General features: G+C 54.2%; 2 protein-coding genes across 3 annotated transcripts in view; one reads left to right on the top strand and one right to left on the bottom strand.

Moving 5' to 3' along the window:
* The window catches only part of SMPD3 (sphingomyelin phosphodiesterase 3), a 107,244-nt gene extending 92,323 nt beyond the window's left edge, over window positions 1–14,921 (bottom strand). The window contains exon 1 of one of the 2 annotated variants that reach the window (XM_075576921.1): window positions 14,766–14,921. The gene's annotated coding sequence lies outside the window, so the exon portion shown is untranslated. The remainder of the gene's footprint in view (window positions 1–14,765) is intronic. The other variant, XM_075576922.1, reaches the window with a different exon arrangement.
* Window positions 14,922–20,024: 5,103 nt separating this feature from the next.
* The window catches only part of LOC142470187 (uncharacterized), a 110,203-nt gene continuing 102,964 nt past the window's right edge, over window positions 20,025–27,263 (top strand). Inside the window, exons 1-2 of the mRNA XM_075577164.1 lie at window positions 20,025–20,126; window positions 21,741–21,932. Of these exons, the coding sequence (XP_075433279.1) occupies window positions 21,780–21,932 (153 nt within the window). The 5' untranslated portion in view covers window positions 20,025–20,126; window positions 21,741–21,779. The remainder of the gene's footprint in view (window positions 20,127–21,740; window positions 21,933–27,263) is intronic.

Below are 27,263 nucleotides of genomic sequence, written 5' to 3'. Positions count from 1 at the left end.
AGGGGTGGGCAGTGTGAGGGAGGGGTGGGCAGTGTGAGGGAGGGGTGGGCAGTGTGAGGGAGGGTGGGCAGTGTGAGGGACGGGTGGGCAGTGTGAGGAAGGGGTGGGCAGTGTGAGGAAGGGGTGGGCAGTGTGAGGGTGGGGTGGGCAGTGTGAGGGAGGGTGGGCAGTGTGAGGGAGGGGCGGGCAGTGTGAGGGAGGGGTGGGCAGTGTGAGGGAGGGGTGGGCAGTGTGAGGGAGGGGTGGGCAGTGTGAGGGAGGGGTGGGCAGTGTGAGGAAGGGGTTGGCAGTGTGAGGGACGGGTGGGCTGTGTGAGGGGACGGTGGGCAGTGTGAGGGAGGGTGGGCAGTGTGAGGGAGGGGTGGGCATTGTGAGGAAGGGGTGGGCAGTGTCAGGGAGTGGTGGGCAGTGTCAGGGAGGGGTGGGCAGTGTCAGGGAGGGGTGGGCAGTGTGAGGGACGGGTGGGCAGTGAGAGGGGATGGTGGGCAGTGTGAGGGAGGGGTGGGCAGTGTGAGGGAGGGGCGGGCAGTGTTAGGGAGGGTGGGCAGTGTGAGGGACGGGTGGGCAGTGTGAGGGGACGGTGGGTAGTGTGAGGGAGGGTGGGCAGTGTGAGGGAGGGTGGGTAGGGTGAGGGAGGGTGGGCAGTGTGAGGGAGGGTGGGCAGTGTGAGGGAGGGTGGGCAGGGTGAGGGGATGGTGGGCAGTGTGAAGGAGGGGCGGGCAGTGTGAGGGAGGGGTGGGCAGTGTGAGGGACGGGTGGGCAGTGTGAGGGAGGGTGGGCAGTGTGAGGGAGGGGTGGGCAGTGTGAGGGAGGGATGGGCAGTGTGAGGGAGGGATGGGCAGTGTGAGGGAGGGGTGGGCAGTGTGAGGGACGGGTGGGCAGTGTGATGGGACGGTGGGCAGTGTGAGGGGACGGTGGGCAGTGTGAGGGAGGGGTGGGCAGTGTGAGGGAGGGGTGGGCAGTGTGAGGGACGGGTGGGCAGGGTGAGGGGACGGTGGGCAGTGTCAGGGAGGGGTGGGCAGTGTCAGGGAGGGGTGGGCAGTGTGAGGGACGGGTGGGCAGTGAGAGGGGACGGTGGGCAGTGTGAGGGAGGGATGGGCAGTGTGAGGGAGGGGCGGGCAGTGTTAGGGAGGGTGGGCAGTGTGAGGGACGGGTGGGCAGTGTGAGGGGACGGTGGGCAGTGTGAGGGAGGGTGGGGCAGTGTCAGGGACGGGTGGGCAGTGTGAGGGAGGGTGGGCAGTGTGAGGGAGGGGTGGGCAGTGTGAGGGAGGGGTGGGCAGTGTGAGGGAGGGATGGGCAGTGTGAGGGAGGGGTGGGCAGTGTGAGGGACGGGTGGGCAGTGTGATGGGACGGTGGGCAGTGTGAGGGGACGGTGGGCAGTGTGAGGGAGGGGTGGGCAGTGTGAGGGACGGGTGGGCAGGGTGAGGGGACGGTGGGCAGTGTGAAGGAGGGGCGGGCAGTGTGAGGGAGGGGCGGGCAGTGTGAGGGAGGGGTGGGCAGTGTTAGGGACGGGTGGGCAGTGTGAGGGATGGGTGGGCAGTGTGAGGGAGGGGTGGGCAGTGTGAGGGAGGGTTGGGCAGTGTGAGGGGACGGTGGGCAGTGTGAGGGAGGGTGGGCAGTGTGAGGGAGGGTGGGCAGTGTGAGGGAGGGTGGGTAGGGTGAGTGAGGGTGGGTAGGGTGAGGGAGGGTGGGCAGTGTGAGGGAGGGTGGGCAGGGTGAGGGGAGGGTGGCAGGGTGAGGGGACGGTGGGCAGTGTGAAGGAGGGGTGGGCAGTGTGAGGGACGGGTGGGCAGTGTGAGGGACGGGTGGGCAGTGTGAGGGACGGGTGGGCAGTGTGAGGGAGGGGTGGGCAGTGTGAGGGGACGGTGGGCAGTGTGAGTGACGGGTGAGCAGTGTGAGTGACGGGTGGGCAGTGTGAGGGACGGGTGGGCAGTGTGAGGGGCGGGTGGGCAGTGTGAGGGAGGGGTGGGCAGTGTGAGGGAGGGGTGGGCAGTGTGAGGGACGGGTGGGCAGTGTGAGGGGACGGTGGGCAGTGTGAGGGAGGGATGGGCAGTGTGAGGGAGGGGTGGGCAGTGTGAGGGAGGGGTGGGCAGTGTGAGGGAGGGGTGAGCAGTGTGAGGGACGGGTGGGCAGTGTGAGGGGATGGTGGGCAGTGTGAGGGACGAGTGGGCAGTGTGTGGGACGGGTGTGCAGTGTGAGGGACGGGTGGGCAGTGTGAAGGGACGGTGGACAGTGAGTGACGGGATAGCAGTGTGAGGGACGGGCGGGCAGTGTGAGGGACGGGTGGGCAGTGTGAGGGAGGGTTGGGCAGTGTGAGGGAGGGTGGGCAGTGTGAGGGAGGGGTGGGCAGTGTGAGGGACGGGTGGGCAGTGTGAGGGAGGGGTGGGCAGTGTGAGGGACGGGTGGGCAGTGTGAGGGGACGGTGGGCAGTGTGAGGGACGGGTGGGCAGTGTGAGAGACGGGCGGGCAGTGTGAGGGGACGGTGGGCAGTGTGAGGGAGGGGTGGGCAGTGTGAGGGAGGGTGGGCAGTGTGAGGGAGGGGTGGGCAATGTGAGGGACGGGTGGGCAGTGTGAGGGAGGGGTGGGCAGTGTGAGGAACGGGTGGGCAGTGTGAGGGGACGGTGGGCAGTGTGAGGGACGGCTGGGCAGTGTGAGGGACGGGTGGGCAGTGTGAGGGACGGGTGGGCAGTGTGAGGGAGGGTTGGTAGGGTGATGGAGGGTGGGTAGGGTGAGGGAGGGCGGGGCACTGTGAGGGACGGGTGGGCAGTGTGAGGGAGGGGTGGGCGGGACGGTGGACAGTGAGTGACGGGTTAGCAGTGTGAGGGACGGGCGGGCAGTGTGAGGGACGGGTGGGCAGTGTGAGGGAGGGTTGGGCAGTGTGAGGGAGGGTGGGCAGTGTGAGGGAGGGGTGGGCAGTGTGAGGGACGGGTGGGCAGTGTGAGGGAGGGGTGGGCAGTGTGAGGGACGGGTGGGCAGTGTGAGGGGACGGTGGGCAGTGTGAGGGACGGGTGGGCAGTGTGAGAGACGGGCGGGCAGTGTGAGGGGACGGTGGGCAGTGTGAGGGAGGGGTGGGCAGTGTGAGGGAGGGTGGGCAGTGTGAAGGAGGGGTGGGCAATGTGAGGGACGGGTGGGCAGTGTGAGGGAGGGGTGGGCAGTGTGAGGGACGGGTGGGCAGTGTGAGGGGACGGTGGGCAGTGTGAGGGACGGCTGGGCAGTGTGAGGGACGGGTGGGCAGTGTGAGGGAGGGTGGGTAGGGTGATGGAGGGTGGGTAGGGTGAGGGAGGGCGGGGCACTGTGAGGGACGGGTGGGCAGTGTGAGGGAGGGGTGGGCAGTGTGAGGGAGGGGTGGGCAGTGTGAGGGAGGGGTGGGCAGTGTGAGGGACGGGTGGGCAGTGTGAGGGGACGGTGGGCAGTGTTAGGGGACGGTGGGCAGTGTGAGGGAGGGTGGGCAGTGTGAGGGACGGGTGGGCAGTGTGAGGGAGTGGTGGGCAGTGTGAGGGAAGGGTGGGCAGTGTGAGGGGACAGTGGGCAGTGTGAGGGAGGGGTGGGCAGTGTGAGGGACGGGTGGGCAGTGTGAGGAGACGGTGGGCAGTGTGAGGGAGGATGGGCAGTGTGAGGGAGGTGGGTAGGGTGAGGGAGGGTGGGCAGTGGGAGGGAGGGTGGGCAGTGAGGGAGGGTGGGGAGGGTGAGGGAGGGTGGGCAGGGTGAGGGAGAGTGGGCAGGGTGAGGGAGGGTGGGCAGTATGAAGGAGGGTGGGCAGTGTGAGGGAGGGTGGGTAGGGTGAGGGAGGGTGGGCAGTGTGAGGGAGGGTGGGCAGTGTGAGGGAGGGTGGGCAGTGTGAGGGAGCGTGGGCAGCGTGAGGGAGGGTGGGCAGCGTGAGGGAGGGTGGGCAGCGTGAGGGAGGGTGGGCAGGGTGAGGGAGGGTGGGCAGGGTGAGGGAGGGTGGGTAGGGTGAGGGAGGGTGGGTAGGGTGAGGGAGGGTGGCAGTGTGAGGGAGGATGGGCAGTGTGAAGGAGGGTGGTCAGTGTGAGGGAGGTGGGTAGGGTGAGGGAGGGTGAGCAGTGGGAGGGAGGGTGGGCAGTGAGGGAGGGTGGGGGGGGTGAGGGAGGGTGGGCAGGTGGGTAGGGTGAGGGAGGGTGAGCAGTGGGAGGGAGGGTGGGCAGTGAGGGAGGGTGGGGGGGGGGTGAGGGAGGGTGGGCAGGGTGAGGGAGGGTGGGCAGGGTGAGGGAGGGTGGGCAGTGTGAAGGAGGGTGGGCAGTGTGAGGGAGGGTGGGCAGCGTGAGGGAGGGTGGGCAGCGTGAGGGAGGGTGGGCAGCGTGAGGGAGGGTGGGCAGCGTGAGGGAGGGTGGGCAGCGTGAGGGAGGGTGGGCAGCGTGAGGGAGGGTGGGCAGTGTGAGGGAGGGTGGGCAGTGAGGGAGGGTGGGTAGGGTGAGGGAGGGTGGGTAGTGTGAGGGAGGGTGGGCAGTGTGAGGGAGGGTGGGCAGTGTGAGGGAGGGTGGGCAGTGTGAGGGAGGGTTGGCAGGGTGAGGGAGGGTGGGCAGTGTGAGGGGACGGTGGGCAGTGTGAGGGAGGGGTGGGCAGTGTGAGGGAGGGGTGGGCAGTGTGAGGGAGGGGTGGGCAGTGTGAGGGGACGGTGGGCAGTGTTAGGGGACGGTGGGCAGTGTGAGGGAGGGTGGGCAGTGTGAGGGACGGGTGGGCAGTGTGAGGGAGGGGTGGGCAGTGTGAGGGAGGGGTGGGCAGTGTGAGGGGACAGTGGGCAGTGTGAGGGAGGGGTGGGCAGTGTGAGGGATGGGTGGGCAGTGTGAGGGGACGGTGGGCAGTGTGAGGGAGGATGGGCAGTGTGAAGGAGGGTGGGCAGTGTGAGGGAGGTGGGTAGGGTGAGGGAGGGTGGGCAGTGGGAGGGAGGGTGGGCAGTGAGGGAGGGTGGGGAGGGTGGGCAGGGTGAGGGAGGGTGGGCAGGGTGATGGAGGGTGGGCAGTGTGAAGGAGGGTGGGCAGTGTGAGGGAGGGTGGGCAGGGTGAGGGAGGGTGGGCAGTGTGAGGGAGGGTGGGCAGTGTGAGGGAGGGTGGGCAGTGTGAGGGAGCGTGGGCAGCGTGAGGGAGGGTGGGCAGCGTGAGGGAGGGTGGGCAGAGTGAGGGAGGGTGGGCAGTGTGAGGGAGGGTGGGCAGGGTGAGGGAGGGTGGGTAGGGTGAGGGAGGGTGGCAGTGTGAGGGAGGGTGGGCAGTGTGAGGGAGGGTGGGCAGTGTGAGGGAGGGTGGGCAGGGTGAGGGAGGGTGGGCAGAGTGAGGGAGGGTGGGCAGGGTGAAATATTTGCTACGGTTTGAGCGCTTTTTAAATTTGGGAAGGCAGAAATGTGCTTATTAAAAGAACAGAAAACGAATGGTGGCAACTCTTAATGGTGAATAAATAGTATATAACTACTGTAGTGATTACAGTCTCTGGCTCATAGTGAGGTATTAATTCCCTGTTAATCCGGATTTTCATATTAACACTCTGGTGTATACAGTAGTATATGGACCTGGCCCACACCCTGCTTTATACTAATGTCACCTACACTTACTGCACATTGAGAACAATACAGCGTTCCATGAACCCTTTCACTGCCAGAAGGCAACGGAGTGGAGAATTCTGACCGGTGGCTGGAGATTTCACACAGGGGTTAAACACGGAGCCAGGGCGGGGGACGTGTATTAGGGGCTTTATGTGTATTGTGGAGAGGAGTTATGAGTATTGGGGGAGGGGGGGCTTCTTGTGTAGAGAGAGAGGTGGGGTGAGAGAGGAAGGGGGGGGTGAGAGAGGTGTTCTGGTGAGAGATAGAGGTGGGCGTGAGAGATAGAGGTGGGGGGTGAAAGAGGTGGAGGGGGTGAGAGGTGGAGGGGGTGAGAGAGGGAGGTGGGGGGGTGAGAGAGGCGAGGTGGTGAGAGAGATAGAGAGAGGGGTGGGGGTGAGAGAGATAGAGAGAGGTGGGGAGGTTAGAGAGGTGGGGGGTGAGAGAGAGGTGGGGAGGAGAGGGGGGTGAGTGAGAGAGAGAGAGGTGGGGGTGAGAGAGATAGAGAGAGGTGGGGAGGTTAGAGAGGTGGGGGGTGAGAGAGAGGTGGGGAGGAGAGGGGGGTGAGTGAGAGAGAGAGAGGTGGTGGTGTGGGGCAGGGGTGAGAGAGAGAGGTTGGGAGGGGAGGGGGGTGAGTGTGAGAGAGAGAGAAAGAGAGAGAGAGTGGTGGTGGTGTGGGGCAGGGGTGAGAGAGAGGTAAAAGCCGAATACCGGGACCTCTTTTAAAAAAAAAATGTTTTACAAAATACGCACTGATAAAGTGTCTCACGTTTTCTTCATATTATTATTAATAATAACAATTCCCTTTGCAGTGGAAAACCTTAGGTGCTGAGTAACCAGACATAGAAGAGAGAAACCAGCATATACCAGGTCCTGTGTGACTGTATGATAATAACAATATCTGTATGATAATAACCCTCCACTTCCCGCCCTCGATGTCAACACGGCATCACTGTTACCTGTGACCAGTTGCCCGGGAATTGGGCGGCCTGATGTTTCAGGGGTCACTCCGCACGGCCTGGTCCGTCCGGCGCTGGTGGAGTTAAGTTTTATGAACAACACCCTGATCCTTGGGCTCAAATAAAATCCCATATTACAAATAAATGACAGCAGATCACTGTACAAACACGTGTAAAGAGCCAGATTTAGCCAACGAGCTGTGCGCGCCTCTGTCCTTCTAATAATAAATGGTCCCCCTCATGCAAATCGTCACCACGTGCCCCCGCCGGCTAAATCTTCAAACATGCTTTGGTGGTCAAAGGCCACCTCGAAGCTGCACAGCTCAGTACAGCATGGGGTCGGGAACACCGACAGGGCCAGGCGTATACCAAATCAATGGGTCAGCGGCCGGTCAAAGGGGACAGAGGGATAAAGAGAACAGCGGCCCTTTCTTCTTGTAGGACCAGTTTCTCCTCACAACATGATGTCATTCTTTTATTTACAGGCTATGGAGAAACCTATAATATGTGTTAGGTATCTACTGCTCTCAGCATCCAAAGAATGCAGCATAAAATGTCTTATTAGAAGTAGAGGAATATACGCCCTTTCCTCTGTTGCTTTACTACTAAAACTCTAACCCAGGCCCTCACTCTCTCCAGTCTCGACTACTTTAACCTCCTGCTGTCCGGCCTTCCTGCCTCTCACCTGTCTCCCCTACAATCTATCCTAAACGCTGCTGCCAGAATCACTCTACTCTTTCCTAAATCTGTCTCCGTCTCTCCTGCTGAAATCCCTCTCCTGGCTTCCTATCAAATCCAGTATTACTTACAAAATTCCCCTTCTCCCATTTAAGGTTTTAAGTTTACACTCTTCTGCCCCTCCTTACATCTCACCCTAGTATCTCATTATACCCTCCTCTGCCCCTCCTTACATATCACCATAGTATCTCATTATACCCTCCTCTGCCTCTCCTTACATCTCACCCTAATATCTCACTATACACAACTGCCTCTCCTTACATATCACCCTACTATCTCACTATACCCTCCTCTGCCCCTCCTTACATCTCACCCTAATATCTACTATACACTCCTTACATCTCACCCTAATATCTCACTACACCCCCCTCTGCCCCTCTTTACATATCACCCTAATATCTCACTATACACTCCTCTGCCCGTCCTTACATCTCACTATACACCCCTCTGTCCCTCCTTATATCTCACCCTAAAATCTCACTATACCCTACTCTGCCCCTCCTTACATATCACTCTAATTTCTCACTACACCCCCTCTGCCCCTCCTTACATCTCAGCCCTAATTCGGTATACACCATTCCGACTCTTGCGTTCTGCTCAAGGATGTCTTCTGTATCTAAAGCCCTCTCCCGCCTTAAACCTTTCTCACTGACTGCCCCACACCTCTGGAATTCCATTCCCCTCAATATCCAACTGGCACCCTCTCTCTCCTACTTTAGGACCTTTCTTAAAACTCACGCCTGTAACGCAGCATATGAGTAGCTCTGTGGCTGATACTATACACCTCATACATCAAACGTAGGGCCCCTTGCAGATGCACTTACCAGAACCCCCTCCTACTGTCTCTGTAAGTTCTCCCCACTTACCTCACTCATTGGGGCATGGACTTCCTAATGTTACTTCTGTGCCTGACACGCTTATTCCCATCATGGGTTATATTATTATGTCACATGAATTACTGCCGTGAGGCGCTAAGTACAGGGATGGCGCTGTATAAATAAATATATACATACATACTTAAGGATGAAGACAAATGTGTTGCAATTTAAGGGCAACCTCCCTCCGGATGTATTGGAGACATAAAATCCCATATAACCTTCAGTCCTATTGCGGTACCAGTAATGTCATGGCACATATGCTCGTTTTTTTAGACAATGATCGGGCTAACTGCTCCAATGGAGCGGTCGGCACGATCGGAAGGGAATCCCCCTCCACTTCCATTTCCGACAGCTGGGGGGTGCTGGCGATCCATAACCAGAAATCTGCTGGGACTCTGGTCTACCCCTAACCAGGAAGCCCCCTCGAAGCTCAGCTGTGGTCTTCCCAACGTCCAGGGACCCACCCGGGTCAAGAGCTGTCCACCAGGCTCAGGGCTCGCTCGGACACACTGGCTTTTTATTGGTGATCCTGCTGCCATGTTTGTAATCCTTCTGGCCATATATATATATATATATATATATATATATATATATATATATATATATATACACACACACACACACACAACAGATCAGCACCAGAACCAGAACATTGCTGCTTTAACCTCGGAGGAGCTCATCACAATCACGTATAACTTTATACACCGCCACGTTGCACCCCTACGAAATTACAGAACAAGGCAATGCGAGACCCTGCCCCGAAGAGCTTACAATCAAAGTAGCTTTCGACCCTCATTACAGAGCTGTGCTTTCGCTCTCTAGACATGGGCACGTGCTGGGAGACTCAGGGCTGGCCTTGCCCGATGGTCCCCTGGAGATCACAAGCCCTCTGCATGAAGCCAACGCATATACAAGGATCTGTAACCCCCTGCAGTGCCAGAGGGGGCCTGGGACACACTGCATTATTATTATTGTTATAATTTATAAATAATGCCAACATATTCCGCAGCGCAGTACAACAGGGGCGGTCGAAGACATGAACATAACACGGTCACCGTCACCCTAGCCAACATGTGACATCCCGTGTCAGGAAGCTGACACTATGGGGGAGATCTCATACCCTTCTCACCCCCGGCGGGTGGAAGGACGGTTCTTCAGAGAGCGAGTAGACGCGGCGTTGGCGTTTTCGGTGCAGTAGTTACGGCGCGATATTCTCCGGGCACGGCTGGGTTTGTTGGATGGAAAGTTTTTCGGCTGGCTCCTGCTTTCTTCCCGTCACGGCCCCGTTCCTCCGCTCTGCGCTGGTTGCTAAGCAACGCACGAGGCAGCTAAATCTTTTGTTAGCCCTGCTCCGGCGGAGGGGGTCTGTGAGATGTTTGAGGGGGAGAGACAGGGGGGGCGGGGGGGGGGGGCTCTGTTCAATGATCAAACAGGATGATACATGAGTGAGGCTCCGGGAGGTAAAGTCATTCTTACACGTGCACAGAATCTCTGCTCTCTCCAGCCGAAAACCCAAGCGGTTTCAAGTGACCCCTCCATGGCCAACGCACTCTGGCAGCGAGTGAGTTAAAGCAGGGGTGGCCAACTCTACTCCTCAAGGGCCAACAACAGGTCAGGTTTTCAGGATATCCCTGCTCCAGCACAGGTGGCCCAATCAGTGGCTTAGTCATAATGACTGCACCCGCTGTGCGGAAGCAGGGATAACCTGAAAACCTGACCTGTTGGTGGCCCTTCAGGACTGGAGTTGGGATAAAGGCACCTTATCTGTTCACTACGTAAACATGAGCTGATTGACCCCTCAAAAGAAAAAAAATTGATTACGTTTCCATGATACACAAAAGCTATGGAAGGGTTTTGACGAACTTTATCCGAGACCTTTTTGGCGATCAGACTGTTTGCCAGTCCACAAAGGTGAAGGCAAATCGTTAGCTTTGTTCTTCATTTGCTAAGTCACTGTGACACCGTCATTAGTCGGGGAGAGGAACATGAAGGGCTGACACGCTTGGATTTTCGTGTTCCCGGATAAATGGACAGCACGGCCATTTTCACAGGATACAAAGGAGTTGAAATGTTGGTATCAGGGCGATTGAGGAACGCCGGGAACATGGACGGCGTAGGCTAATCAAGTTGAAGATCTGACTTGGGTGTATTTATATCAGCGGCTGTGATCAGTGACGAGGATTAATTATCCCTAGCTTCAGTGCCAGACAAGCAAACTGTTCTTTTATGAACCTTAATAAATGGGTTTTTCTCTGGTTGGTGGGGTCGTGCTCGCTCACAACTGGTGATTTAACTAATGCATAAAAAGATCCGGGTGTCCTGTATCCTCACCCCCTCAACATAACACTCACAAGGGGGTCAGGAGGTGAACGCTACCGTCATACGTGGATGTCAAGGAACAATCCCTCTTAGCTGACAAAAAAACGTCACTGTTTAATAGTTCAATGTAATCCATTCAGTAACCCTTTCCCTGCCAGGGGACATTGCAGGCCCCTCTGGCGGCTAAAGGGTTAAAAGCTTACACAGCAAGCGTTGCACTGTGTTGGATTTTTGTCATACAGGACTCTCCTGCACTCGTGTCCACACCCTCCCTGTCAGGGGACCGTGGGGCAGCAGAGGAGCTCTGCCTGCGTTCAGCGAAGTCGCATCACATAAGAGGGAGGCGCTGAAGGAAGTTAAACCCTTTGCAAGCTTGTATGTATAGTTTATATGGCGCCAACAATGTACTTAGCGCTGTGCAAAATGGCAGGGGAAATAAAGTACAAACAAACGAGATAAAAGCAGCAAGGAAATGACAACATAAGGCAAAGTGAGACCCTGCACAGAAGAGCTTACAATCTAAGTGGTATGTTGGAAGACAGACACAGAAGAAGAGTGTATTTATAATAACTGCAAGTTAGTGAGGACAAGCACATCTGGGACCAGCTCTGCAGGAGCACATCATTTAATAGCATGCTTCTTATAAGAGGTTATTTTCAGCCGGGCTTTAAAAATGGAAAGAGAAGGTGCTGGGTGGGGGCGGAGGGGAGGAGAGGTCCCTGGGTATGGGGGAGATTAGCACATTTCATCCAACCACGTGAGCAAAATATTGTTTCATTATTCATCACAATGCTGCACGTTAAATATTCATTGTGTGTAACATTTCACATGCATCAGTGGCTCACGTGTCAGGGCCACGCGGACCGGCCACGGACTGCACCTTAAAGACCCACTGAGACCGCAACATAGATCTGCTGAAAAACGTTCGACTCTTGGAACATCGCAGGGGCCCAAATCTACTAAAGCGTGCTAACCTTTAACACGCCTGTACCCCCATGCATATGAATGGGTGCTGGGGTGGGTACTCTTTTGTGGATCTGGGCCCTTGTCTGCCACACATCATTTAACTCCTTCACTGCCAGAGGGTCTCCCCGGTGACACATTTCTTCAAGCCACTCTGGCAGTGATGGGGTTAATCACGTTACCAGCCTAAAATGCCTTCCAACAGCGGTGGGCAACATCAGTCTTCAAGGGCCACCAATAGGTCAGGTATGAGGGATATCCCTGCTTCAGCACAGGGGGCTCAATCAGTGGACAACCTGTGCTGAAGCAGGGAGATTCCTAATACCTGGCCTGTTGGTGGCCCTTGAGGACTGTAGTTGCCCGCCCCTGCTGTTTCTGCACGGGGACAGCAGCATGAATGTGCTGCTCACGGCCTCCAGCTTGTTGCCTTGAGATTTGGGGCGTGTTCGGAGAGCGGTGCCTCTATATAACGAGGGTGAGTCTATGTCCTGCTTTGATGTGCAGGGGGTTAATTGAGGGAACCTCGCTCAGATATCAAAGTGTGAGTGACAAGCAGCCGCCCCATCGCGGGGACAGGGGCAGATCCAAAACCGGCAGATCTACAGTTATGTGGACACACACACACACACATTACACAACCCGTCTGTCCCATGAGAGATGGGACCGGTGTACCAAAGGCCCCGCGGATTGTCACCAAAACTAGCAACCTGTTGACTGGGAACAATCCCTTTGTTCTCAGCTCTTTCATGTGCTGCTCAAAGAGAAGATTATCTATCTATCTATCTATCTATCTATCATCTATCCATATACTGTATCTATCATTTATCTATCTATCTATCTATCCATACACACACACACACACACACACACACACACACACACACACACACACACACACACACACACACACACACACACACACACACACACACACACACACACCGTATATATACATACATACACACACACACACACACACACACACACACACACACACACACACACACACACACACATCAGAGCCAGGATCTGAGCCTCACATTCTCCCACACTGGAAAAACAAATCCTGGTGCGATGTCAGTGTCTTGTTGGTGAAACACTCTCGCATCATTACGAAAACAAATAGGAAAATTCACAATTAGGGCAAAAGGTGGTGAGAATTAGGCATTTCCTTTCCCATTGTGCCCAGGTCTGTGGGACACGGTGCTGGAGTGGCCAGCTCATGGAGCCTCAGATTAAATAGGGGACACTTGGGAGAAAGGAGAATGACCCGTGGGGCGTTACATTTATGAACCCCAAAAAAAAGTCTGCATTCAGTATTCGGACACCGGCCCACGGGATCGCTCCAAGAATCCGATTTTTAGTTCTACATCACAAATAAAAGCAACAGAACTACCCCAAATGACGAACCCGCCTGGTGTGGACCTGGCATGGACACCGCGTGTCCACTTTAATTGGATCGGGACTTTTTCCTTCAACAACGACCTGTTGGGGGGATAATTCTATATAATATATCATTCGATATGCTCCAAAGTGGCCATTTGAGCAGCTTTCAGACGAAAATCCCCTCAACGTCAACGTGTATATATAGTGCTAAGTCCCCTTTCACTATTAGTGCACACATTTCCACGCCTCCCTGCTCACTAGTCTCCGCCGAGGGATCCCTCTCTGGCTCAAGATAATAATGAATAAATAGGATTAGTGAGCGGTTTTCCCGTTACCCAGCCTGGCTGGGGATTTTCATTAACCCCTTTGCCACCCAAAGAACCCGCAATGCATTGCGGAGATAAAGGACATGTCCAGAAGAAAGCATCAAGAAAACCCCCAAACAATCATAGCTTTTACTCTGCCCAAATAATATTCTCCATGGTCACTCCCTTCCCAAATACTGAGTCCAGCACAGAAACCCCCATTCCCACTCCCTTCCCAAATTCTGTGAGTCCAGCACAGAAACCCCCATTCCCACTCCCTTCCCAAATACTGAGTCCAGCACAGAAACCCCCATTCCCACTCCCTTCCCAAATTCTGTGAGTCCAGCACAGAAACCCCCATTCCCACTCCCTTCCCAAATTCTGTGAGTCCAGCACAGAAACCCCCATTCCCACTCCCTTCCCAAATACTGAGTCCAGCACAGAAACCCCCCTTTCCCACTCCCTTCCCAAATACTGTGAGTCCAGCACAGAAATCCCCCATTCCCACTCCCTTCCCAAATACTGTGAGTCCAGCACAGAAACCCCCATTCCCACTCCCTTCCCAAATACTGTGAGTCCAGCACAGAAACCCCCATTCCCACTCCCTTCCCAAATACTGAGTGCAGCACAGAAACCCCCATTCCCACTCCCTTCCCAAATACTGTGAGTCCAGCACAGAAACCCCCATTCCCACTCCCTTCCCAAATACTGAGTCCAGCACAGAAACCCCCCATTCCCACTCCCTTCCCAAATACTGTGAGTCCAGCACAGAAACCCCCATTCCCACTCCCTTCCCAAATACTGTGAGTCCAGCACAGAAACCCCCATTCCCACTCCCTTCCCAAATACTGAGTGCAGCACAGAAACCCCCATTCCCACTCCCTTCCCAAATACTGAGTGCAGCACAGAAACCCCCATTCCCACTCCCTTCCCAAATACTGTGAGTCCAGCACAGAAACCCCCATTCCCACTCCCTTCCCAAATACTGTGAGTCCAGCACAGAAATCCCCCATTCCAGGAACAAGGAGGGATGCATAGCACAAAGTCTCTGTTTTGTTTCACGAATACAACAAATGTATCCTGTTAATGCAGCACTCCCATCCCTCTCTCCGTTGTATGATAAATGATCTATATACACGTATGTAAAGAACAGGCGATAAAGGGATAACACAGTAATAATCCGAGGTATGACGGATGGGACACTTTCTGGGGTCAGTTAGATTGGTGTTCCCAGGTTGGACTTCTCCTTCGCTATGTGTCTCCCAGCCCTGAGTCTCCCAAACCAAACCCAAAAAGAGAGAGGGAGAGGGACGGGGTCTCTTGTTACTTATCATATGGTAAATAACAATATGCAGCCCCCTTCTAAACTCTGGGCGACCACAGCGGTGCCGAATAGAGTAGTGACATGTCGTGTACCCCTGGCACTGGGGGGGGGGGTCCCAGCACCATGACACCCCAAAAAGGAATGGACACCCTGTCTCCGTGTGAAGAGAAACACACAGAGGGATACAGTGAGGGCATAGAGGGATGGCATAGCGCCTTCACCTTACACATCTGTGTGCAGCTGCTGATGTGGATGGGGGTTCACCCCCAAATTCAGGACCCCTGCAATAAATAATAGCTCCTGCTCCAGCAGAGGAAGCCCGGGTTAGGGAGGATCAGACATTACCTGGATGGGTGAGATGGGGGCGGGGGGGTCAGGCGGCATCCATCCTAGGTCCTTTCTCCTGTGAACTGTACGATTAGCAGCAGGTCCTGGTGCAGGCAGCCTCCATATCCCCTCCCTCTCTCCCCCTCCCCTTCTTTCACTCCCCTCCCTCTCTCTCTCCCCCTCCCCTTCTCTCTCCCCCACCTTCCCCTTTCCCTTCTTTCTCTCCCCTCCTCTTCTCTCTCTCTCTCCCCTTCTCTCCCACTCCCCTCTCACTCCCCTCTCTCTCCCCCACTCTACCCCCTCCTTCCCCTCCCCTTCTCTCTCCTCTCCCACTCCCCTTCTCTCTCCTCTCCTACTCCCCTTCTCGCTCTCCTCTCCCACTCCCCTTCTCGCTCTCCTCTCCCACTCCCCTTCTCTCGCTCCTTCTATCCCCCTCCCCCCTCTTCTCTCCCCCTGTTTCTCTTTCCACTCCCTCCCCCTTCCTTTCTCTGCTCAGCACCTGCAGCTCAGAACAGCTCCAGTCCTGACAGCCAGCGCGCGCTCCCGAGCACACGCCCCCGCGCGCGTCCACACAGCCAGGGCAACAGGGAGACAGAGAGAGCTCGGCCCCGCCCACGTCACACAGGCAGGGTTCTCTCCAACAGCAGAGCGAGGTTTGGAACGCACACAGCTTCCGGGATTGTGAGAAGACTGTAATAACCTGCTGGAAATCTGCAGGGAACATGCTGTGTAACCCCTTCGATCTGTGCAGTTATTATGTGCGGAGCTGCATTGCCAGTGAGACTGAATATGGCTGGACACGTCATTAATTCAGACCCAAAAGCATATTCGAAGTCTGAATTAATCATTGCAGTGTCCAAATCCCCTTCGATTGTAAGCTTTTTGGGTGCAGTGCCTCCCTTTAACTTATATTGTCATTTACCTGTTGCACTTATCCGCATTGTTTGCACTTTATTACAGGAGCGGCTCAGTGAGTTGTCAGTGAGTAAAGACACTACCACTGATAACAATGACACTGTGTGTGTATGGAAAAAACAATTTACTGCGCACCAAATGCAACAATTTAAAGACAATAAAAACTAATATAGTATTGTGCTAATATCAAACCAATAAAGAAGTGATACAATTAAAGTGCACTTAAAGGTTTATGGAAACACAAACTTGTATTCCAAATAAGTGATAATGGGTGAAATATAAATTATAAAAATAAAAATACAAAAACCTTTATCCCACAGAGTCTGCAGCCTGTTAGAATGGATGGCTCAACATCACACAAGAGACATGTAAAAGAGAAAAAACAAAGCGCACAACTCTCATAGTGTAAAAAAGTAATTATATTGTGACAATATTAAAGTGTAAATGATTGCACGTACAAGAAAACTTAGTCAAAAAAGCAGGGCATGTTTAGGGTACATGTTACCACTCAGGAAGTAGATTTATTTATTTATAAAATATTTTACCTGGAAGTAATACATTGAGAGTTACCTCTCGTTTTCAAGTATGTCCTGGGCACAGAGTTAAGAGATGACTTGCTTCGTGAGGATCCTTCAGCATACACTCCTGGTCCAGGCAGGAAACCTTAACCCCAGTTTCTGCAAGTACTGTATATCCAGTCACGATTTGTAGTAATGTCAGTTACATAGTACCCACAGGGTTACAAATGAAGAAAGCAATGGAGCAAACTCTCCTACACCGATAGATCCACTCCAGCTGGGACCCGTCTGGAAGCAGTAAACCTCCGCCCCGTTGTGATCGTTAATCGGGGCACTGACGTCACTTCAGTTGGTCACGAGTCCACACCGGTCAATTAGGTGAACAGCGACAGAAATAGGGTCCCACAGGCAGCGTCAGGGACCCTGACGAAGTAGTTCACTCCGAAATGCGTAGGATTGTGTGTTTGTACTGGACACTCTCCTGTAATCATCACCGTGCTTTGGACCCTCCAACGCTGCCTGCTGGACCCTATTTCCGTCACTGTTCACCTAATTGTCCGGTGTGGACTTGTGACCAACTGAAGTGACGTCAGTGCCCCGATTAACGATCACAACGGGGCGGAGGTTTACTGCTTCCAGACAGGTCTGATCATTTATCACTCACCTTATGTGACACACAGTGAGATTTATTTAACAGGCATACACACCTCTGTTCAGGGGCTCTATATATTTTGGATAAGAGATCATCTAGACTTGTTGTAATCAAAGCAATTTCTTTATCCATGATATTTTATATAGAGGATATTAAAGCCTAACCAGTGCTCAGCTTACCCTATTTATGTACATTATGGTATCTCATACTAAGAGACCATTATATCTAGCATTGTGCATTTAAATGTATATATTAGTGGTTTCAGCTCAGCTTTGTGATCACCACGACACTTTGAGGATTTGTAAATTAACTTTCCTATGTATATACTTCATTTGTTTGTGTACAAATCGATTAAATAAAGTTTAGTTATTGTTTTTGTCTTTTTAAGCTGGTCCTTGTGATCAATTTGATCGCTATCCAGATAATTTCTGAGGGACTATTTAGGTCCATATACATCAAGATTCAGTATCGAGTGCAATTATTGGGGTACTTTGGATCTTCGGATCAATTTCTCGTTATTACGGAGGTGTCCAGTTCTATATACATTATTTTTACCAATCAGCTGCCAGTAACTTGTGTACTCAAATACTACATGTAAAAGTCACTCAGCGCGAGGTTAGAGACAGTTTGCTATTTTTTAGGTTTTCGTGTTGCAGTAACAATTTATGCCAAGCCTAAATCCCATTTATTTGGGCATTGACGTGACTTGCACCATTTTGGAAAAAGGTGATTACTCAAACATGACACAGCGTGACATGCAGACTTATTGGTGGCTGTGTCTGCGCTTCAGTTTAATCAGAGTATTTCACAGCGCACAATCTTGTATGTATGTCTTTATTTATATAGCGCCATTAATGTACATAGCGCTTCACAGCAGTAATACATGTGACGATCATATACATAACAAATATACAAATAACAGATTATGGGAATAAGTGCTTCAGACATAAAGGTAACATTTCTGAAGAGGAGACCCTGCTCCGTAGAGCTTTCAATCTAATTGGTAGGTAGGAAGAACGTACAGAGACAGTAGGAGGGCGTTCTGCTAAGTGCGTCTGCAGGGGGCCAAGCTTTGTAGTATTATCCACAATGCTACTCATATGCTTCTTTAAGCAAGTGTGTCTTAAGGTGGCTAGAGAGGGTGCTAGTCGGGTATTGAGGGGAAGGGCATTCCAGAGGTTTGGGGCAGTCAGTGAGAACGGTTTAAGGTGGGAGAGGGCTTTAGATACAAAGGGGGTAGAAAGAAAACATCCTTGAGCGAAACGCAAGAGTCGGGATGGTGCATAGCGAGAAATTAGGGCTGGGATGTAAGGAGGGTCAGAAGAGTGTAAAGCTTTAAAAGTGAGGAGGAGAATTGAGTGTGAGATGTGGGATTTAATAGGAAGCCAGGAGAGTGATTTGAGCAGGGAAGACGCTGAGACAGATTTAGGAAAGAGAGTGATTCTGGCAGCAGCGTTAAGGATAGATTGCAGGGGAGACAGGTGAGAGGCAGGAAGGCCGGATAGCAGGAGGTTACTAGTAGAGCAGAAAGAGGACATGCAGTCCAGCCTCGGTGCAACAGGAACAATTCACAGTCATAGAACATAACATCCGATAAATCCCATATAGACTGAGCAGTATAAGTCTTAATCCTGGGAATATAAATCCTTATATAGCTGCTCCAATATATTGAAATGGAGTATTGACTTAAAGTGTAATTAACAACCTATGACTCATAAACAAGTGGCCGCCAACCTAACTGGCTTAAATCATAAAGTGGATTTATAGGATACTGCGGAGGCACAGACCCCACAAGGTAAAGCGCCCCCTTTTAACCAACCACACTCAGATAAGACCACAGAGCATATAGGCAACACTGTCAATAAGTAGCAGGAAATTTCCACAGTACACTCACTGTTAGTAGAAATGGAGGTTCTCTTAGGTAACCATCAACATTGACATACAGGAACTCCATCAAAGCGTGCATCCAACTTGATAGAAGATCAACAGCAAAGAAAAACCTTGAGGGAGGAAAGTGGAGCACTGCGCTGGGATATGCTAATCAGGAACCGGCACACCATTGAATAAAAGATAGGACAACTACCCACTCTGACGGGTTTCGGGCTAAGCCCTTTGTCAAAGAGTAACTCCCTCAAGGTTTTTCTTAGCAGGAGGTTACAGTAATCGAAATGGGAGAGAATGAGGGCCTGAGTCAGAGTTTTAGCAGTCGAGCAACAGAGGAACAGGCGTATCTTTGTAATATTGTGGAGGAAAAAGCGACAGTTTTAGATACATTTTGAATGTGAGAGGAGAATGTGAGAGAGGAGTCTCACAGTATTCCACGGCGTAGTACAATGGGGAGTGAAAACAATAACTGAGCCGCGCTCCTGCTCAGCCTCGCCTGCTCAAGCTGGGGCTTTTTTGCGTCCTGGCAGGCGAGGCAGTGAGCGTGCTTTGGGGGCGGGGCGAAGGCGTGAAAGGAGGGCGTGACGGAAGTGGGGCTAGTCCCTCGTTCCCATTGGATGGTTGCGGTCACATGACCGCTCCTCCGCTCCCCTCAGCGCCGAAATTCAAACCTGCCTGTCTCCTGAAAATTTCGGAGCCTCCGCACGCATGCAGAAGAGGCTGCTAAAGCCGCGCTGATCACAGATGCAGGGGGTAAGTGCATCTGCTCAGCGCGGCTCAGCGCGGCCTGCTGTACCATGTCCCAGGCCTAACATTGCAACAACTTTAACAAACAGATACATTAGCTTACAAGTTTTTCGTGCTTTGCTCCTAGTTGGCATATATATTTTTCTATTCAATAAAGTAAAAATAAAAAAACGTTATTGAATTGAAACCCCCCCTAAGAAATAGGAACAAATAGCACAAGCTAAATAAATATATTTCACATCAATATTATTGTTATACAGTATGTGTTTGGCTACTGTAAGCTGCTTACTAGACTGTAAGCTAATAACAATTGTCTATTCTTGAATAAAGTTTTTATTTAAAAAAAATTCCCTCAGCCCGTGGTTCACGTCAGGCATGCTGGGATTTGTAGTCGAGCTGGTACTCCCTGCCCGCTCGTCCAGTGCTCACGGCGCCGGGGGGGAGGTTACTCTGCGGGGGATATACAGCACGTGTGCTGAGAATTAACCCTCTCACTTGCCGGGGGCTGTTAACGCGTTGCCGAGCAGAGAGTGGGCCCGGGGGCATCACCCGAGGACTACATTTCCCAGCAGCTCCTTCTGCAGGCAACGCGGAAGTTTCCTGGTTGTTTCCATGACGACTAGCTGGACGCAGCTCGGAACAGGGATGGCGGATGAAAGTCAGGTGAGATGGGGACGCGGTGTCATAGTGTGTGACTGCTCCCCTCCCAGTGAGCGTGTGCGACTTGCCCCCACCCAGTGAGCGTGTGCGACTTGCCCCCACCCACTGAGCGTGTGCGACTGGCCCCCACCCACTGAGCGTGTGCGACTGGCCCCCACCCACTGAGCGTGTGCGACTGGCCCCCACCCACTGAGCGTGTGCGACTGGCCCCCACCCACTGAGCGTGTGCGACTTTCCCCCACCCACTGAGCGTGTGCGACTGGCCCCCACCCACTGAGCGTGTGCGACTTTCCCCCACCCCCTGAGCGTGTGCGACTGGCCCCCACCCACTGAGCGTGTGCGACTGGCCCCCACCCACTGAGCGTGTGCGACTGGCCCCCACCCACTGAGCGTGTGCGACTGGCCCCCACCCACTGAGCGTGTGCGACTGGCCCCCACCCACTGAGCGTGTGCGACTGGCCCCCACCCACTGAGCGTGTGCGACTGGCCCCCACCCACTGAGCGTGTGCGACTGGCCCCCACCCACTGAGCGTGTGGACTTAGCCCCACCCACTGAGCGTGTGCGACTGGCCCCCACCCACTGAGCGTGTGGACTTAGCCCCACCCACTGAGCGTGTGCGACTGACCCCCTCCCAGTGAGCGTGTGCGACTGACCCCCTCCCAGTGAGCGTGTGCGACTGACCCCCTCCCAGTGAGCGTGTGCGACTGACCCCCTCCCAGTGAGCGTGTGCGACTGACCCCCTCCCAGTGAGCGTGTGCGACTGACCCCCTCCCAGTGAGCGTGTGCGACTGACCCCCACCCAGTGAGCGTGTGCGGCTGACCCCCTCCCAGTGAGCGTGTGCGACTGACCCCCTCCCCCTGAGCGTGTGCGACTGACCCCCTCCCCCTGAGCGTGTGCGACTGACCCCCTCCCCCTGAGCGTGTGCGACTGACCCCCTCCCCCTGAGCGTGTGCGACTGACCCCCTCCCCCTGAGCGTGTGCGACTGACCCCCTCCCCGAGCGTGTGCGACTGACCCCCTCCCCCTGAGTGTGTGCGACTGACCCCCTCCCACTGTCTGAGAGGCTTTTCCTTTGCAATGTGTGAGGCTGCTCTTTATCTGACAACGTGATGGACAATCAGTTAGCAATATGCATGAGTATAATTATATTAGCACATATTGCAAGGCATTCTTTCTTGAGAAGTTCTGCCGAGGTCCTAACTTATTCATAAAGGCCGAGAACACGCAGGAAATGAAGGGAAATGAAATGTTCTGGGCCCCACATCACTTCATCCAGCAGGGACTACATTTTGTGCATCTCCCCTCTCACACCACTTCATAGGTCAGAAATGAGTCCATTAATCCAAGATAAGACCCCTGATTCCCAGGAAACGTATACTGTTTGTATACACGTTTAACATTTTTAAGGTACTTTAAAAAAAAGGCTGCAATGAAAATATTTGTGCTCGCAATGTTTGCGTTCTGCGTTCAATGTCAGTCGTTGGTGATGAGAGATGGATCTTTAGCCCTTATACCACACTGCCTTGTCCTCACTCCGTGTGAATATCTCGCCGTGTGTATATCACATGCTGTAATCATGTATTGCCATGTTTACTAATGCATGTCTTTTATTCCAGTGTTTGTTATAATCGGGAAGGAGGGAGACGCAAAGGAAGATGGCAGCCGGGGAGATATCCTGTGCTCTGCCGGCTCAGACCTTCACCCGGGAGGGGAAAGGACAGACGCGGGCCACCTTCAGCGCTTCCCCACTGTGTGTAGAATTTCAGAAGCTGCTTCGGAAGCAGAAATCAGACCGCGTCCTCCATGGAGTAAGGTTTTGTGTGTCTGTGAGATCAGCAGAGTGAGATCCTTATAGCACAGCGCCCCTTCATACAGACCGACCAGAAGCTCCTTATAGTACAGCGCCCCTTATACTGACCGGCCAGAAGCTCCTTATAGCACAGCGCCCCTTCATACAGACCGGCCAGAAGCTCCTTATAGTACAGCGCCCCTTCATACAGACCGGCCAGAAGCTCCTTATAGCACAGCGCCCCTTCATACAGACCGGCCAGAAGCTCCTTATAGCACAGCGCCCCTTCATACAGACCAGCCAGAAGGTCCTTATAGCACAGCGCCCCTTCATACAGACCGGCCAGAAGCTCCTTATAGCACAGCGCCCCTTCATACAGACCGGCCAGAAGCTCCTTATAGCACAGCGCCCCTTCATACAGACCAGCCAGAAGCTCCTTATAGTACAGCGCCTTTTATACTGACCGGCCAGAAGCTCCTTATAGCACAGCGCCCCTTCATACAGACCGGCCAGAAGCTCCTTATAGCACAGCGCCCCTTCATACAGACCAGCCAGAAGGTCCTTATAGCACAGCGCCCCTTCATACAGACCGGCCAGAAGCTCCTTATAGCACAGCGCCCCTACATACAGACCGGCCAGAAGCTCCTTATAGCACAGCGCCCCTTCATACAGACCAGCCAGAAGCTCCTTATAGTACAGCGCCCCTTATACTGACCGGCCAGAAGCTCCTTATAGCACAGCGCCCCTTCATACAGACCGGCCAGAAGCTCCTTATAGCACAGCGCCCCTTCATACAGACCAGCCAGAAGGTCCTTATAGCACAGCGCCCCTTCATACAGACCGGCCAGAAGCTCCTTATAGCACAGCGCCCCTTCATACAGACCGGCCAGAAGCTCCTTATAGCACAGCGCCCCTTCATACAGACCAGCCAGAAGCTCCTTATAGTACAGCGCCCCTTATACTGACCGGCCAGAAGCTCCTTATAGCACAGCGCCCCTTCATACAGACCGGCCAGAAGCTCCTTATAGCACAGCGCCCCTTCATACAGACCGGCCAGAAGCTCCTTATAGTACAGCGCCCCTTATACTGACCGGCCAGAAGCTCCTTATAGCACAGCGCCCCTTATACTGACCGGCCAGAAGCTCCTTATAGCACAGCGCCCCTTATACTGACCGGCCAGAAGCTCATAGCACAGCGCCCCTTATACAGACCGGCCAGAAGCTCCTTATAGCACAGCGCCCCTTCATACAGACCGGCCAGAAGCTCCTTATAGCACAGCGCTTCTTCATACAGACCGGCCAGAATCTCCTTATAGCACAGCGCCCCTTCATACAGACCGGCCAGAAGCTCCTTATAGCACAGCGCCCCTTCATACAGACCGGCCAGAAGCTCCTTATACCACAGCGCCCCTTATACTGACCGGCCAGAAGCTCCTTATAGTACAGCGCCCCTTCATACAGACCGGCCAGAAGCTCCTTATAGCACAGCGCCCCTTCATACAGACCGGCCAGAAGCTCCTTATAGCACAGCGCCCCTTCATACAGACCAGCCAGAAGGTCCTTATAGCACAGCGCCCCTTCATACAGACCGGCCAGAAGCTCCTTATAGCACAGCGCCCCTTCTACAGACCGGCCAGAAGGTCCTTATAGCACAGCACCCCTTCATACAAACTGGCCAGAAGCTCCTTATAGCACAGCGCCCCTTCATACAGACCGGCCAGAAGCTCCTTATAGCACAGCGCCCTTCATACAGACCGGCCAGAAGCTCCTTATAGTACAGCGCCCCTTCATACAGACCGGCCAGAATCTCCTTATAGTACAGCGCCCCTTTATACAGACCGGCCAGAATCTCCTTATAGTACAGCGCCCCTTCATACAGACCGGCCAGAAGCTCCTTATAGCACAGCGCCCCTTATACTGACCGGCCAGAAGCTCCTTATAGTACAGCGCCCCTTCATACAGACCGGCCAGAATCTCCTTATAGTACAGCGCCCCTTCATACAGACCGGCCAGAAGCTCCTTATAGCACAGCGCCCCTTCATACAGACCGGCCAGAAGCTCCTTATAGCACAGCGCCCCTTCATACAGACCGGCCAGAATCTCCTTATAGCACAGCGCCCCTTCATACAGACAGGCCAGAATCTCCTTATAACACAGCGCCCCTTATACAGACCAGCCAGAATCTCCTTATAGCACAGCGCCCCTTCATACAGACCGGCCAGAATCTCCTTATAGTACAGCGCCCCTTCATACAGACCGGCCAGAATCTCCTTATAGCACAGCGCCCCTTCATACAGACCGGCCAGAATCTCCTTATAGCACAGCGCCCCTTCATACAGACCGGCCAGAATCTCCTTATAGCACAGCGCCCCTTCATACAGACCGGCCAGAATCTCCTTATAGTACAGCGCCCCTTCATACAGACCGGCCAGAATCTCCTTATAGCACAGCGCCCATTCAAAGAGACCGGACAGAATCTTCTTATAGTACAGCGCCCCTTCATACAGACCGGCCAGAATCTCCTTATAGCACAGCGCCCCTTCATACAGACCGGCCAGAAGCTCTTTATAGTACAGCGCCCCTTCATACAGACCGGCCAGAATCTCCTTATAGCACAGCGCCCCTTCATACAGACCGGCCAGAATCTCCTTATAGCACAGCGCCCCTTCATACAGACCGGCCAGAAGCTCCTTATAGTACAGCGCCCCTTCATACAGACCGGCCAGAAGCTCTTTATAGTACAGCGCCCCTTCATACAGACCGGCCAGAATCTCCTTATAGCACAGCGCCCCTTCATACAGACCGGCCAGAAGCTCCTTATAGCACAGCGCCCCTTCATACAGACCGGCCAGATGCTCTTTATAGTACAGCGCCCCTTCATACAGACCGGCCAGAATCTCCTTATAGCACAGCGCCCCTTCATACAGACCGGCCAGAAGCTCCTTATAGCACAGCGCCCCTTATACTGACCGGCCAGAAGCTCCTTATAGCACAGCGCCCCTTCATACAGACCGGCCAGAATCTCCTTATAGCACAGCGCCCATTCAAAGAGACCGGACAGAATCTTCTTATAGCACAGCGCCCCTTCATACAGACCGGCCAGAAGCTCCTTATAGCACAGCGCCCCTTCATACAGATCGGCCAGAATCTCCTTATAGCACAGCGCCCCTTCATACAGACCGGCCAGAATCTCCTTATAGCACAGCGCCCCTTCATACAGACCGGCCAGAAGCTCCTTATAGCACAGCGCCCCTTCATACAGACCGGCCAGAAGCTCCTTATAGTACAGCGCCCCTTATACTGACCGGCCAGAAGCTCCTTATAGCACAGCGCTCCTTCATACAGACCGGCCAGAAGCTCCTTATAGTACAGCGCCCCTTATACTGACCGGCCAGAAGCTCCTTATAGTACAGCGCCCCTTTATACAGACCGGCCAGAAGCTCCTTATAGCACAGCGCCCCTTCATACAGACCAGCCAGAAGGTCCTTATAGCACAGCGCCCCTTCATACAGACCGGCCAGAAGCTCCTTATAGCACAGCGCCCCTTATACTGACCGGCCAGAAGCTCCTTATAGCACAGCGCCCCTTATACTGACCGGCCAGAATCTCCTTATAGCACAGCGCCCCTTATACTGACCGGCCAGAAGCTCCTTATAGTACAGCGCCCCTTCATACAGACCGGCCAGAAGCTCCTTATAGCACAGCGCCCCTTCATACTGACCGGCCAGAAGCTCCTTATAGCACAGCGCCCCTTATACTGACCGGCCAGAAGCTCCTTATAGCACAGCGCCCCTTCATACAGACCGGCCAGAAGCTCCTTATAGCACAGCGCCCCTTCATACAGACCGGCCAGAAGCTCCTTATAGCACAGCGCCCCTTCATACAGACCGGCCAGAAGCTCCTTATAGCACAGCGCCCCTTATACTGACCGCCCAGAAGCTCCTTATAGCACAGCGCCCCTTATACTGACCGCCCAGAAGCTCCTTATAGCACAGCGCCACTTATACTGACCGCCCAGAAGCTCCTTATAGCACAGGGCCCCTTCATACAGACCGGCCAGAAGCTCCTTATAGCACAGCGCCCCTTCATACAGACCGGCCAGAAGCTCCTTATAGCACAGCGCCCCTTCATACAGACCGGCCAGAAGCTTCTTTGGCACAGCGCCCCTTCATACAGACTGGCCAGAAGCTCCTTATAGCACAGCGCCCCTTATACTGACCGGCCAGAAGCTCCTTATAGCACAGCGCCCCTTCATACAGACCGGCCAGAATCTCCTTATAGTACAGCGCCCCTTCATACAGACCGGCCAGAAGCTCCTTATAGCACAGCGCCCCTTCATACAGACCGGCCAGAAGCTCCTTATAGCACAGCACCCCTTCATACAGACCGGCCAGAAGCTCCTTATAGCACAGCGCCCCTTCATACTGACCGTCCAGAAGCTCCTTATAGCACAGCGCCCCTTCATACAGACCAGCCAGAATCTCCTTATAGCACAGCGCCCCTTCATACAGACCGGCCAGAAGCTCCTTATAGCACAGCGCCCCTTCATACAGACCGGCCAGAAGCTCCTTATAGCACAGCGCCCCTTATACTGACCGGCCAGAAGCTCCTTATAGCACAGCGCCCCTTCATACAGACCGGCCAGAAGCTCCTTATAGCACAGCGCCCCTTCATACAGACCGGCCAGAAGCTCCTTATAGCACAGCGCCCCTTATACTGACCGCCCAGAAGCTCCTTATAGCACAGCGCCCCTTATACTGACCGCCCAGAAGCTCCTTATAGCACAGCGCCACTTATACTGACCGCCCAGAAGCTCCTTATAGCACAGGGCCCCTTCATACAGACCGGCCAGAAGCTCCTTATAGCACAGCGCCCCTTCATACAGACCGGCCAGAATCTCCTTATAGCACAGCGCCCCTTCATACAGACTGGCCAGAAGCTCCTTATAGCACAGCGCCCCTTATACTGACCGGCCAGAAGCTCCTTATAGCACAGCGCCCCTTCATACAGACCGGCCAGAATCTCCTTATAGCACAGCGCCCCTTCATACAGACCGGCCAGAAGCTCCTTATAGCACAGCGCCCCTTCATACAGACCGGCCAGAAGCTCCTTATAGCACAGCACCCCTTCATACAGACCGGCCAGAAGCTCCTTATAGCACAGCGCCCCTTCATACTGACCGTCCAGAAGCTCCTTATAGCACAGCGCCCCTTCATACAGACCAGCCAGAATCTCCTTATAGCACAGCGCCCCTTCATACAGACCGGCCAGAAGCTCCTTATAGCACAGCGCCCCTTCATACAGACCGGCCAGAAGCTCCTTATAGCACAGCGCCCCTTATACTGACCAGC

Source organism: Ascaphus truei, chromosome 19 (assembly GCF_040206685.1).
Source record: "Ascaphus truei isolate aAscTru1 chromosome 19, aAscTru1.hap1, whole genome shotgun sequence".
Classification (NCBI taxonomy): domain Eukaryota; kingdom Metazoa; phylum Chordata; class Amphibia; order Anura; family Ascaphidae; genus Ascaphus; species Ascaphus truei.
Note: the sequence above shows the minus strand (reverse complement) of the source record. Positions and strands in the feature narration are given on the sequence as shown.